The following is a 14731-nucleotide window of genomic DNA, read 5'->3' on the forward strand; positions in this document are numbered from 1 at the left end:
TTACACTATAAATATTAATGTTTTTTGGTATTTTTTAAATTTCCGTTTACATCATTTTTTTTGGATTGCTTTGCTACCTCTTTCGCGTTTTGCTTTGCTGCCTCATTCGCGTTTCAAATTTCGTTTGGTTCGGACGTTCGCGCGCATTTTCTCGAGATACAAAAAAGCTCTAATCAGACAACAACAGAACCTGCTATCAAAACTTGTATCCCGGCTTTTTGCGCGAAAAAATATCCTAAAATTCCAATCAAACCAATTTGCCGATTCACGAAACTCCTTTTTCAACCACGCCCCCGCCTATCGGTGTGTGCTTTTTGTGTGTGTATCCTGCCATCTCCTTTTGCCAGTGTGTATTTGTCCCCAGAGGGTGTGTCCCCCGTCGCCGCCGCCCACGCCTTCCAGTCTGAAGGAAAATAAATTCCAGCACAAAACAAAACAACAGAAAAAACTGACAAAAATGTCCGTCTCCTCGAATGCTTCGTCGGCCTCGCGCAATGGCAGTGTGGATGATAGCATCACTACCACCACCACGACCACGACCAATACGGACAGCTCCGAGCTGACGCACATCCTGAACCGCCGGCAGGAGATCATGGATTCGCAGGAGGCCGGCATTGATGTGCCACGCACCTTCAAGGTGGTCAATGTCTACACCGAATTCCACGAGTTTTCGCGCAAGCAAATCAAGGACTACCAAAAGACCTTCAATACGTAAGTAAATAGACACGACACCGACACGGTCAAGGCCGTAAGCAGGGGGGTTTTGTTTTTCCTTTTGCTGGAATGCATTGCCTTGAGATGCTTTTTAGTAGCTGCATTGCCTCTAGTGGCTGCAGCACCCGATGATGCAGTTTTCCCATGTCCATCAATCGAGAAGAAAACTCAAAACTCATGCGCCTAATGGGCGAATAAATTGCATTTACCAACAGACGGAGGAGAAGCTGATCTGCGGGCTGCTGGGTGCAATGGGGCATGACTCACACCACGACGACGACGACAACGTCGACTGTCACAGTCGCTTGATTATTCAGTTTGGGTTTCAATTCGAGTCGCCTGGCGTATCCATGACTCAAGACTGATTTTTCAGCCCCCCAAACCTTGCAGATTGCACTATGTGGATATATACATATACATATGTGGATCTCGTTACCCCGACGACAATGTCAGACCTCGGGCACTGGCACTGACACCAACAGCTTCTCTCCAAAATGAGGGTCTCTGCTGTGGTTTTCCTAGTCTTGTGGCAGATACACCAAGATCTGATTACAACGTTTTGCACCCGTCAGTGTCCAGTGTGAAGTGTCTAATCAACCGCAGAATGATTGCGCAATCTGTCTTTTTGTAATCTTTAGAATTTTTTCATTATTTAAATTTTGCTGTGGAATAGAACGGCACGTAGGAGAGAGGTCGGTCGGTCTACGATGATAAGACCAGACTATCTCAAAAGCTCATCCATTTATCTGTTTTTCAACTGAAATATGCTCAGAGCCAGAACCTGTCTCTCAGTAGCTGATTCAACATTTTTTCCCCACTTCCACCTGAGGCTGAATCACCCGTACTGCTAACTGGCAATTATCATCGCTGAATTGATTTCAGACGCCTGTTTTGCACTTTCTTTAAGTCATATGTATTTGAGATGTATTATTTATATAGTTTCCAGACAAATTGCCATCTGGTGGTACCCTTCTGTGAATCAGCACCGCATTTGGGTCACTCCACACCCTCCAGCTCCAGTTGCAGTCATGGTGTCTGCATTGGCAAATTGTCAAAGAGAAGTAAAAACAGTCCCCGTAGCAATCTCTGACTCTGTGCTACATTATGGCACTGCCCCGTACGTGCCCCGCAATTGTAATGCCCCACAGTCACAGCCACAGACAGCGCACAGAAACAGAAACAGACAACTCCAATCCGTCTGCTAAAGCCACTGAGAACGGGCTCCAAGCAGCAACAGTTTTTTATTTTTTTGTATTTTGGTCTGGGGATTAGCTAATGTCATGTATAAGGCGAATGGAATTGGGCATGGCCAAAAACGAGCTCTAAAATTGGTTAGATAATTGCCTTTTTTGCTGTTTTCCTTTTTTAGTGAAAAAAAAACATATTTTTGTACAGGAATGATAATAGGTGAATGTTGCATTCCATTTATTAATATTTGGACATATTAATGGAAGGTTCTTTAACTTTTCAGAGGAGTAGCCGTTGAAAAACTATCAAAAGGTGACCAAAGTCCACTGAACGCGACTGAATACTTAAAGATCTCTAAAGAATCATAAGAAATCAGAAAGATCAGATGAATCCTTAAGACGAAATAACGTAAAACTACCTAAGAAAACCTAATGTCTGGAATGTCTATCAGTCTGATTTAAAATTTAAAATTTTTGGACAGAATTATAACTCTATGACTCTGAAAAGATGTACTTTCTCAGAAAAACATTTTATTAGGAAGAAAATTCATCTAGAATGAGTCATGGGGGGCACCTGAATTCACTTCAAGTTCCTAGTAAGAGAACTTAAGCTGATAAATTACATATTATAAGCCCAGGAGGTTGTAGATAGAGTTGAAGCTATGTGTACATCTTTAAATACGCAGTACATGATGTGAACTGAAATAAACATTATTTTAATCTTAATTTACACATCAACAAGTTAATAAAACTTCAAGTTAATTCAATCCGAAGTCGAGTTCTACTGCCACTGAGAAATGTCAACCCATTCGAACCCCCCTTCCAGCGCTCTCAAAGCTTCTTCGTTTTTGTTTTTATTTAGATATCCATAAACCGGCTAACAAAGCGTCTCTTTTGTGGTCTGTGGCTGGCTTTTGGCATTTCCAGTCACGTTGGTTGGGGTCGTCGTCGTCGTCGTATCTTTTGATGCAGGGCGAGGGGGTTGGGGGTATGGATGTGCTAAAACCTGAACGAATTTAATTAAAATATGCCATCAATTCAGTGAAATGAAAGCAAAACACTGAGGACTGAGTCACGCCTTCAATTTGCTGTTCAAAACAAATTTTGCAACTGATTCAGAATAAGGAAAGGCAATAATATTCCTGGAATCACCACAGAATTCGGTTAAACAATCGAATAAAAATGTAAACAATGACAACGTCATAGAATCTTCTCTTTAAGTTTTGGGGCAAAGTCGTGCGATAAAAAAAAGACGGAACCCAACCCCAAAAATTGTGTGTAATGGAGGGGATATGGTATATGGGGGTATATCGTTCCCGCGCTCTGGTTCCATTTTTATCATCGCATAAACCACACACGCAATGTGTAAAGCATTTCCCTCTGAATGAAATGATTTCCTGATTGTTTTTCCTTTATTTATAACACGCCATTTTCCGACAACTTTTCTGCTGAAATTTATATGGATCTTGGGCGAGGCAGAGACTTCCGCAAGGCGATAAACAGCAGAAATATACAGAATGCGAGTACGATTAAGAGTACGAGTACGAGTACGAGTAGAACGAGTGTTTGTGTATCGATTATGCATTTAATGGCGCCTTCGTTTCCCCATTTTCCCGGGGGGAGTACAGTATGGTACGCCTGTCTGTCTGAGCGTCTGAGTGTCTGGTTCTTTGCTGATAAGCCCTGCCAATTCCTGACTAAACTTTGGCTGAAAACCACCACCCAACGAGGCTGATGATGATGATGTCCAGTAGTGTACATTTAATTCAATTTTTGCATACATACTATACTATATGGAATATAATGGCAGCATGTAAGTGGGGAAAAAAGCCTCTTTGTGCCCCTCCGCCGCTGCTTTTGTGGGTGTCTATGTCGTCGCTCTGGTTACAATTTCAGTTCACGGACACGCACTTTACAATACAAATGGGGGGTGGCTTTTGTGGTAAAGAGAACTTTTAATTAAGTTGAATGTTGGCTTTGCTTTGCTGTAGCCATTGCCATTGCCACCACCACCACCACCACCACCACCACCAACACTACCCTATCACCCTATTAATGCAAGTATCACTGAGGCATGGCATAACCCCTTACTTACTCACTTAGTTCCCTCCTGTGTTACGCAAATTACATACTCATATGTTGCATAGGGGGTTGTTCCATTGTTGCACATTTCAGGACAATTGCAGCAAGTAGGTTCTTGAAAATGTGTTCAGATACATACATACATATGTGCCTCTTAGCAGTCATGTGCACATACAGTGGAGGCTCTGTGAGCGGACAGATTTACAAATTCACATACTTCTGTGTGTTCAGTCAATGTAGATTTCTATAAATGCAATAGAATGGCAGACATTGATTTGCTGAACAAATTTCCCATAAGCGATTGGATACATTATTTGTGAATGAAAGTAAAGAAAGCTTTTGCGAACTTTATATAAGGAAATATTTCTTTTGACTATAGATGTACTTTCTTTGAAAAGCATGTCTTACGAATCCCTTTGGATTCTTAGATCTTATCCTCCTTTAAACGATCCATAATCCATCCACTGCAATCGTATAAGATTCGGATCATTCACCTGTGGACATCCCATCCAAAGTTGATATTTAAATATTTATAAACCCAATTGGCTCTCATAATCTGCTGTAAAACCATGAATGTCCTCGCCAAAAGAGCTTTCACTGTACTTCTTCGTGCATTTTGTACGCGTATGCGTACACACCCAAAAGTGAGCAGCAAATCTGCTCCTCCTCTGAGGTTCATTGACATTCCGATTTGTTGTTTGCATAAGTTTTGATGTGCAGCCACAGCACAGCCTTTGTCCGCATCGCCAGAGCCATAGCCATAGCCATAGCCATAGAGCCAGCCACATCTGCATTATCTGACATCTGACTGTGTCGATGCAGATATGCAGGTTTCTGGCCAATCGATAACAATGCATTAATGTTTCCACTACTCGCTTCCGGGGGCACACAGCCACTGTCACTGACACTGGCACTGCCAGAGCCTCCGCCAAAAATTGCAGATTGTGCCACGAGTTTTGAGTGGCGCTGGAGAGTCAGGCAGGCAACGCGTTGCGGCGACCAGCAGTCTGGTTTGCTCACACAGAAAACTGCAAAGTAAATGAATTGAATACTGAATGGATTAGGAAGCATTGGGCACACCAAGGTGTGTATGCTCTTGCAGGTGGCATGCTCTGTTGTAAATAACAAGTTTAGTGAGAGATTCAGCCGAATATCTTCACTTTTCCTATAGCAGATAATGAATATCATACAAATATCACATTGCACTCAATTACAATCATACGGAAGACTGCAATCATGGCTATCTGCTCAAGATCCCCTTTATAACGATCTTGAATTCCACTAAGGTATTCCTTTTTTCAGGAACACACACCATACAATATATTCTCGTATAAGGTTCCAATACCATCCCTCTTTCTGGGCTCTACAAACATCAAAGCAACATCATTATAACCCCTAAAAGAGTACAATAAAATACACTACTCAGTAGTTGAACCAATGGGCAAATGACAAGAGCTTCTCTTCCTTCCTTCCCCCACTGCCACTGCCACTGCCACAAGTCCACTCCATCGATGCCTCATTGTGCGCATTGTGATTACATTTTACGCGCACTTTGCGGTGGATGACAGTGACATCCCAGCAGTCCAACAGTCCAGCAGCTGCCAGTGTAGTTGTAGTTGTTACGAGTGTTGTCCACTCAATTGAGGAAATATCAAATTATGTACACACTCGTATGCAGCATTATGCAGTACGAACGACGAACGACAAACGACGATCATCATTCATTGTGGCCCCAACTTGTTGCAATTAGTCATTGCATTTACATTCACTCAGTCACTCATTCACTCTTTTGTTCAGCTGTTTGATTTGGCTCTCAGCTCTGATGATGCCGATAAGAACGGCTCTACGATGAGTAAATGCTGCTGCTGCTGCTGGTGCTGCTTCTTGCTTCCTGCAGCAAATACTCGTACTAAAAATAAGCAGGCAACCGACCCACGCAACGCCTTTTACCCCTCCCCCATTCCCATTTGCTGCCGTTGTTTGCTCCAATTTCGAAATGTCAAAATATGCAGAGTTTATTTTCGGACTACAGTCCAATACAGTAATGGGAAGATTGTGGAGTGCAGGGCTTACAATCATCAAGCATCTTTGGGGGTCTCTAAAGGGAATGGAACAACCAGAACTAAGGGATAGCTATGGGTATACCTCATACCTCATAAAGTATATGTTATCAGAGTTCTATCGAAATATTCGGTATGATGTCGAAAATAACAAGACGCACCAAAGTTCTTTACTTCATTGAAAGATTAAACACACGGGGATCTTCCACATCATCCTACTGGCCAGTACAAAATATCCATCTCTAGCTCTCAAAAACAATAAAAGAGAACTCCCTTTGAAAGAGTAGAAATCAGTTCGAAATCATCAAAGAACTGCCAAAAATAGACAGACGACCGCAATCTGCCAGCTCTAGAACCAGCAAAACAATCAATGTTTTCCTATTGATTAGCAATTTTACATCTTTTACAAGCATAAATATACGAGCAGTAGATACAGGTGTACAGTGTACAGGTGTATATACTGTGCAGGCCATGTGCACAGGTGCATGTTTGGTGGTTTCGAAATGAGGGAAAAACATTCAGTGAGACGATCCAAAAAACCTCCAGTCGAGTCGAGTCTGTTCGTGATGAGCGAAATAAACAAGAAATTGTGTATGCAAGAGACATCACATCATAGAGCTTTCATACATAGCAGGTACCAGTGCCAGTGCGAGTACTCCTTCTTTTTGGGGTTACAATAATACAATAGATAAAAGACAAGACCCCTCCCTGCCTTTCATATGATGAAACCTGGCGTGCTGTGCATTTCAAAGACTTACAAAACCGATAAACCCCCGTTACAATAAAGTTCAAGAACATGACGCGTTTTCTAACTGCAACAAAACCATAAAAATGAAGCGAATATCGTCGTATTGTATGCGAGTAACCATCCATGTGATGTGTCTGTCTCTGTCTCCCCCTCTCCCTCTTCCTCTCTTCCTTTGGCATTAACCTGCTTCGACCATCAAAAGCCTGGGCAAAAAGCGAGACCAAACCAATTACAGTGGAACTTCTGTAACACTAACGAAAGTCCATTAGAAATTAGCATTTGAATGGTGTGAATTTTTGGGTTGGAATTCTTAAAGAACTATGGAATCTCTTACAAAACATGAACTTTTTTTGGCTATAGGGAAAAACACTCATAGCTTCATGCTTTATTTTGTATTATTTGCGGAATTACAATATAAATCATTGAACTCGAACACATTTACGTTTAAATCAAACAAGATTTGAGGTAGAAAATACGAAATTTTAATAATTTTGGAGAAGAATGAAATGCTAAAATACAAGTCAATTTGGATGACCTTTCAGACTTAAATAACAATTGAATTTGCATAGTTCTTTCAATCTTTTTTATTAAATTTGATCGAAAGATAGACCTTTGAAAAGCAGGGGTAGATACATATCTCTGGTTTGTTTATGTAGAAATTATAGTTAGGGAAGTTCGAAAAAGGGAAACTAAATCTTGAGATCCTAAAATGTCATTTTAACAGACCATCTTTTAAAGTACTTGGCTGTACAGGCCTTCATGGACCATTGATATTAATTAATATATTCAACAAAGTGTTTACAATATTTATTGGAAAAAGGTCTGTGTAACACAGCGATCTTTATTTTATAGGAACTTCCTTTTAGAGAAGTACGACTGTAACTTAAAGCATACTTCATTCACTGGTGGACTTGGACAATAGCGAGGCATTAAGTTGCTAATAGAGAAGAGCCTATGCGAGTATGCTCAATAATTGCAACTTGTGGCAGCAGCAGAGCCCCAGAAGGCGGCGCATATATGTATGTACCGCCGAGTACTCGAACACTTACGAGCACTCGCGAGTATGTAGCAAAAAAACACATGGATACATAGATAAAATTTACGATGCAAATTGCGGCAATGCATAAACAACAACGAACGAGAAACAACACTAACAATGGCCGGCTGACCCCGTTATTTGTTGAACTGTACACGAAATAGCTATAAAGATAAAGAAAAATGAAAATCGCATGCCCTGCCACAACATGCAATGAGGCATAAAGATTGTTTAGGCCCGTCAACACCCCCAGAAAAGCACACACACACACACACACCTGCAGGAGGAAGTGTGAAGTTTCGATCCGATTCGATTCGATTCATTGGAATGAAAACAATCGATAAAAATTAGGCTAAATGGGGAAACATTGGATGGGAGGATGTGAGGATGAGTGTTACCACACATCGACCACAGCAGGTGCCAAGGCGGAAGAGTGGTACAGTCCCACACACCCGCAGAGAGACTCCCTCCTAGTGTATTGGGCGGTAAATAGATAAATCAAGATCTTTCATTGAATTAATTTCATTTAAAAAGCGGGAATTGGCAGAAAGCGGAGAGACAGCATTGCCAGCAGCAACAATAAGACCACACACACTCACAGCATTGCCAGTTGTCACATTGACGCAATCCAACAAAAGCTATTAAAGAAAACACAGAGAAAGAGAGCTGGTGGCATGGGAGAGTGCTTCAATTGAAGTTAATTGAAGGCAGGGCAGGTGTGGTCAAGGCTATTATAAGTTACGGCATAGAACCCTAAAAAAAGGTCACTACAGAACCTCAGAAATAGGAAAGGTGTTTTGGGTGTCCAACAGCAATCGCAACAAGGGGCTTTGTGATCGAATCATCCACAAAACAAGTCGCATATTCTCCCTATAGGTCATTATCATTTATCATTTACCGTGGGGTTCAATGCCCACACACACACAATTTTTGGCAAAGTCAAAAGTTCAAACGTTTGCTTCCGTTCGACTTCCGACAGTATACGAGTATGTGGGCAGGAAATTGTGGATAAAAATGTAAATAAAAACCCATTTACCCATCTAATTGTGTAATATTTTAAAAGAGAAAACACCAGATCGCGTGAGGAGTCGAGTCTTGCGGCAGATGAGCAGCAGGGAATATCAGTGGCCAAAGCAACAGCCAACAATGGTGGCGGAAACAAGTTGCACAGGCTTCACTCGACCTTGCCGCCGACAACTGAAGGATGTCGATGGCGATGATGGCGATGATGACGATGATGATTGCAACAACTAGAAACGAGTCAAACTAGTTGGGAACGAAACCTGGAGCTCTCTAGCTAAAAATACTACAAACTGAAACTAAAATGCAAGTGGCCCCACACAAGGCCAGACCAGACCAGATTTCAGCCAAGGAAGCCCGCTCCACGATCTTCACGCTCTCCACTCTCCGCTCGTCTGGACAACACTCCGCGAATGAGCATTACACAAATCGTTAGGCAATCGTTAGATACTGCCACTTCCACTGTCGCTCAACTTTCAGTTTCAATTTCAATTAGAAGCCACGTAATGCCGGGTGCCACAGAAGAGAAATAATTGTACAAAAAGAAAGGAAGAAAAACTATTAATAAAGTTTCGCTTTCGTTCGGAAAGCTCATAATTGTATTATGGGGGGATCTTCATAAATAATAAATAATTGTAAGAGTACGAGTACGAGTGCGAGTGCAAGTATCTGTATCGACAAATTGCGTGATTGTGCAAGGCATTAAGGAGAGGACTGAGATGAAAGATAGTGAAAGTAATTAAAAGAGATGGTTGGATGGATGGATGGATGGATGGGGGGGAATCATCTCTCAAGCGTGATGATGGAAAGGTGTCACTCGTGTATTTTAACCGCAGTCAAAGATGGCCAATTAATTTGTGGCTGTCTGCCGCAGTGTTACGCCGTCTTCTCGCTGTCTTTAATTAACTTCAATTGCAGTCTCCCATGGCATCGCCATCTATCTCTCTTTCGCTTGGGTTCGCCTTAATAATATCTGTTGGATTGCGTCAATGTGACAATTGCTGGAGTTTTTGCATTTTCTGTTGGCACTGCTGTTTGGTCGTGAGGTGTTTCGATATTTTGCTTTCGTTTGAATTACGTCTCCCCGCTTTCCAGCTGTTTAAATGCAATTAATTTAACATAGGCCTGTGTTTATTGAATTATATTTCATCAATTTAGCAACCAATACAGAGGAGAAGGTGTTTCTATCTCTCTCTCTGTGGGTGTGGGAATGTACCACACTCTATACTCTATCTTGGCATGTGGCATCTGTGTCTTTAGCAGGGCCCTGAATTTTTTTCATCGTCTATAATTAGCAGATAATTGTTTACTAAATAAAGATGATTCGGACTATTTAATGTATGTACTCGCAACGGAAACTGTCCCTTATTCGAGGATGTAACATTCCATACAAAAGCCTTGCTCTTTTTCCAACAGAACAGCTTTTGTAGGCGTCATGAGAGCCCTTGTTAATTTTATGCAGGGCTTAAATTGTTGGGAAATTTAGCCTGAAATTGGGTTGTCTGCCCACCCGTAACCACCTCTGACCTCTGACTCTTTACGCCTGTGCCTTCTGCACCCACGATTGCATTATCGATTGGTTATACCCCCACACACGCCCATAGTATGGAGGGGTCTCTTGTGGCTCGTGTCTCGTGTCTGGTGTCTGTGGGTCAATGACATCTCTCTTCTAACGTTCCATCTTTATTCATTGTTGACTAATTGATTTGCGTTTCTGCTCTGTTCTGCTCTTTCCTTTGCAGCTACGACACGGCTCGCGATGGTTTCTTGGACCTAAATGAGCTCAAGTTCATGATGGAGAAACTGGGTGCACCGCAAACCCATTTGGGCCTCAAGAAAATGATCGCCGAGGTGGATGAGGACAACGACGGGAAGATCTCGTTCCGTGAGTTCCTGCTGATCTATCGCAAGGCCCAGGCCGGCGAGCTGGACAGCGAATCGGGTCTGAATCAGTTGGCCCGTCTCACCGAAATCGATGTGGACCAGGTGGGCGTCAGTGGAGCCAAGAACTTCTTCGAGGCAAAGATCGAACAGCAGCTAAGGACGAACAAGTTCCATGACGAGATCCGGCAGGAGCAGGAGGATCGACGCCGCGAGGAGGAGGAGCGTTTACAGCGCCGGCAGCAGTTCCAGCAGCGGGCGGCGATCTTCCAATAAAGACCCTGTCCCCTTTTGTAGTCTAGCGCGTAATGCTTTTTTGGGCGTAGGTTAAACAAAATGTGGAACTAATCTTAGGAGGAGCAGGCAGGCAGGCAGAAGCAGGCATTTTTCAAGCATCAAGCACATCACATACGAGTACTACTGTAATCCAATATCCCATATCCATATTAATCGTCCATATATATACATACATGCATACATACTACATAAAACATACCTACTACATAGATAAACGATCCATACCAAATGCCTAAGTTATACACTATAATTAGTTACTCGATTTAAGTGGGGAATAAGTTTTAGTTTTTTTCGTTTCATTCTGTTTTTATGTTCTTTGAATTTTTCTGCTTTGTTTTATGTTTAGTTTTTATTTTCACAAAATTTGTTTCTTTTTATTGCAATTTGTAATTGTAGTGCCATTTTTTATTTGTGTTTTCTTTTTTAGTTTTGTTTTTAATAAAAGTGAGGAAAATCGAATAGATTTATGTTGATAAGCAAAAACCATAAACCATCTTATTGCCAACCTTCTTTGTATATATAGAAAACCTTTGTTGAATATTGAATTTGGTTTCAAATCGGAATATATGCAATTTAAGTTTGAATTTCAGTATTTTCATATGTTAAATTAAGCCATCAAAAGCAATACTAACGCATTAAATATGAATATTGAATACAAAATACATACTTTTAGTGAGCGCAAAACTTATAACGCAAACTGAATAAATTGATAAATAAATGTATATAATACAAATAATATGTTTTAACTACTGATTTCTTTTATAATTATTCATATTCTATTGAGATTCAGTCGCCTATTTGAAGGATTGGCAGCATACTCCATAATCGTAAATCTTTATAGCCCTAGGCCACAAGAGCCCCCCATAACGCCAAGAGCTGCATGCCAAGTCGAACTCTTCATAGCCTTTGAGGGTGAGGCCACTAAGCAGGCACCCCATGGAGCTCCATGGGGCTCAGTGCTGATAAATAGAAGCAATACATTAGGCTCGCAAAAGAGCACAACGTTTCAGCTTTATTCTGTGGAAAGATTTCCCTTTAGTTTCGTGGCTCACTCTCCTGCCCCGCCACGATGCTGGGAGTGTCTGCATCTCAGCATATCGCACTTGAGGGCATAGCAATGCCTACACACTGGACACTCGTGTGGCTTGAGCTGTAGGTGGTAGCCCTTGATGTGCTGCGAAAGGCCGTTCCGTCGTTTAAAGACACGCTGACAGATGCCACACTTGTGCTGTCGCTCCGTCGTGTGGGTGATGTGATGCTGTCTTAGACCACTGAGCGATCCGAACGACTTCTTGCACACGCTGCAGGCGTAGGTGGTGGTCACAGTTGGTGTTTGCGATTGCGATTGCGATTGAACGGCAACAACTCTCCGCGCCTTCGTCTGAACCTTTGCCTTGGACGGGGAATGGCGTGGTCGGCACTTGAGCTCGTGCCGGCGATAGAGTCGCCAATGAGTGAAGGTAATGGCCTGGCAGTGACGGCACTTGAAACTCTGCAGACGCCGCGTACTCCTCAGCGACAGGGACTGACAAATGTAGCGCATATGTTGCCGTAGACCCAGACGCGAGCTGAACAGCTTCAGGCAGCCGCAGCATCTGGCGGCAAAGGGACGATTCAGCTTGGCAAAGTGCGTTTTCAGTTGCCGATGGCGTAGCAGTCGATTTAGGCTGGCAAATCCTCTTCCGCAGTGTTCACAGCGATGCCGGTTCGGATTCTGTTTCGTAGTATGCTTCAGTATCCTACACTTCCGCTGCAGACGACGATATTGGAAGGCCAGCTTGGCCAGATTGGCCGTGACCACCGCCAGTTGGGGGTCTGCGGCAGGATTCACTGCCACTGGCGCCGCTGCCGCCGCCGCTGTTAACTGTGCTGCCGTCGGTAGGATATCGTTGTGATGCAGAAAGCTGCGCTGCATGTCCAGTATGTCGATCTTTTTCTTCGCCGGCAGCTGAGTGGGCACCGGACTGGCGGCGGCGGCGACTGCTGCTGGGGTGTTCTGCCAGTCCGATTGCCAGTACTCATTCGGTTGTGTTGCTGGCAGGCCCACAGAGCAGCCGCTAGCCTCCAGTTTGAGCTGGTTCGTTGGAATGCTGGGCAGGCTGATGTTCAAGGGTGGCACACTCACCATCGGTGTGGGTGTACTGTGGGCGTGGGTGTAATGCTGGCTTAGACCATCCACCGTAATGAACTTGGCCGTGCAGAGGCTGCAGTTGTGCAGACGAAAGGCGGCCGAGGACTGCACCACGCTGTCGTTGAGCACCACAATGTTGGGCTTGGGCGGAACAGCTGGGGGCGGCAGCAGTTCGCATAGCATTTGATTTGGTATCTGGCTGACATTGGTCACAATGGGCTTGCAGGAGCGGGGCTCTGGAGCTGATGTGGGCGGCGGGGGCAGCAGCAGCGGTGGCGGTTCGGCAGATTCAACGCCTTCCACTTTCTCCGTTTTGTACTGATGCGGCGGCAGCACCCAATCCTCCTTGGCATAATTGTGCTCTTCGTTGAGGAGCTCGGATTGAAGCATCTCATTAGCCGTGGGCAGATCCCCTGAAGTGCGGGGCTGCTTCGCCTGGCACTGCCCGACATCCGCATCATCTGGTATGTTGATAAACGGATCATCTAGATTAATAATCTCCATGATATCACAGTTATTTATTATGTCCTGGGCATTTAGCATGGGAAAATCGCAGAATTGGAACTTCTGTTCAGTTTCATCGTTGGTGCCGGGCTCATGGTCGCACCCATCATCCAAGGCCATGTCTAGTTCGTCGGGGAATAGATTGTCCAGGCTCTCGCAGGCCTCCTGCTTCACCCGCACCAGTGGTTCCTGTTTAATCTTCAACTGACGTCGATATTTCCGCTGCAGTTCGCTTTGAGTTTGCAGAACCACATCGATGAATTGCGAGAAGCGTTCCAGCTTCTTGTAGCACTCCGAGCAAATATCCTTGGGCAGCGTATCATCCTGCAGGATTTGTAGAGTTGGAAAACACTTCTGAATCATGCCAAAGAGCTCGAAACTATTGTCAAACGAAACGCAGTCCATAGCAGAGGAACCACAGAAGCGACAGGTGCCCTTTGTACCACTGACTGGAGCTTCGGCGGCACTGGACAGCGTCTGTTTACCAGCACACTCTTGCCATCGGCTGTTGGTCACCTGTTCCACAACCACATTCAATGATTCTGATTCCGTCAAACGCACTGATGGCACTGCATTCTTTTTCAGAGTTTTCCGGTTATGGCTGCAACTGAAATCTGTATCCACGAAGTGGCGACTGCAGACAGCACTCCACCGGGATGGCATCCATTGGGCACTACGTTGCGTAAATTCCTTCCACTTCTGGAACAAATCCTTTCGCTTGAAGGGGAATCTGTAAGTGCAATCATCAGAAGTTGTTTTACAATTTTGAATGCGAGCCACCCACTTGTGGAATGATATACTAGTAGCGTGCGCATATTTATCGTTGCAATTTACCACCGCGCAATATGCGGGCATGTCTTGGAAGGCAATCTATAAGCTCCAATTTGCAATATTTTATATACTTTGTTTTGTTTGTTTTTTGCCAAAAATTCCGTGCATCAGCTGTTTCTATTTTGCCATTCGCAGGGAAATGCAGTACGGGTAGTGTTGTAAGGCGACCACTAATCATAAAAAAAACGGGTTTATCCATGACCGGAACGTTAATACCCTTTCAGATCGATCGTTGCTATT

At 43.6% G+C, this 14731-nt stretch overlaps 2 protein-coding genes across 2 annotated transcripts; one reads left to right on the forward strand and one right to left on the reverse strand.

The window, feature by feature from the left end:
• The first annotated feature begins 72 nt into the window (after window positions 1–72).
• On the forward strand, window positions 73–11300 carry Swip-1 (EF-hand domain-containing protein D2 homolog Swip-1). The gene is made up of 2 exons (XM_001356851.4): window positions 73–711; window positions 10590–11300. Exons 1-2 carry the CDS (start codon window positions 458–460, stop codon window positions 11002–11004), a joined length of 669 nt encoding a protein of 222 aa, XP_001356887.1. The 5' UTR covers window positions 73–457; the 3' UTR covers window positions 11005–11300.
• LOC4816918 (uncharacterized) lies at window positions 11255–14652 on the reverse strand. Its single transcript, XM_001356852.4, has 2 exons — window positions 14445–14652; window positions 11255–14390 (listed from the first exon to the last, which is right to left on the reverse strand). Exons 1-2 carry the CDS (start codon window positions 14513–14515, stop codon window positions 12074–12076), a joined length of 2388 nt encoding a protein of 795 aa, XP_001356888.4. The 5' UTR covers window positions 14516–14652; the 3' UTR covers window positions 11255–12073.
• Between the last annotated feature and the right edge of the window lie 79 nt (window positions 14653–14731).

The sequence above is a fragment of the Drosophila pseudoobscura genome, chromosome 4 (genome assembly GCF_009870125.1).
Source record: "Drosophila pseudoobscura strain MV-25-SWS-2005 chromosome 4, UCI_Dpse_MV25, whole genome shotgun sequence".
In the NCBI taxonomy this organism is placed as follows: Eukaryota; Metazoa; Arthropoda; class Insecta; order Diptera; family Drosophilidae; genus Drosophila; species Drosophila pseudoobscura.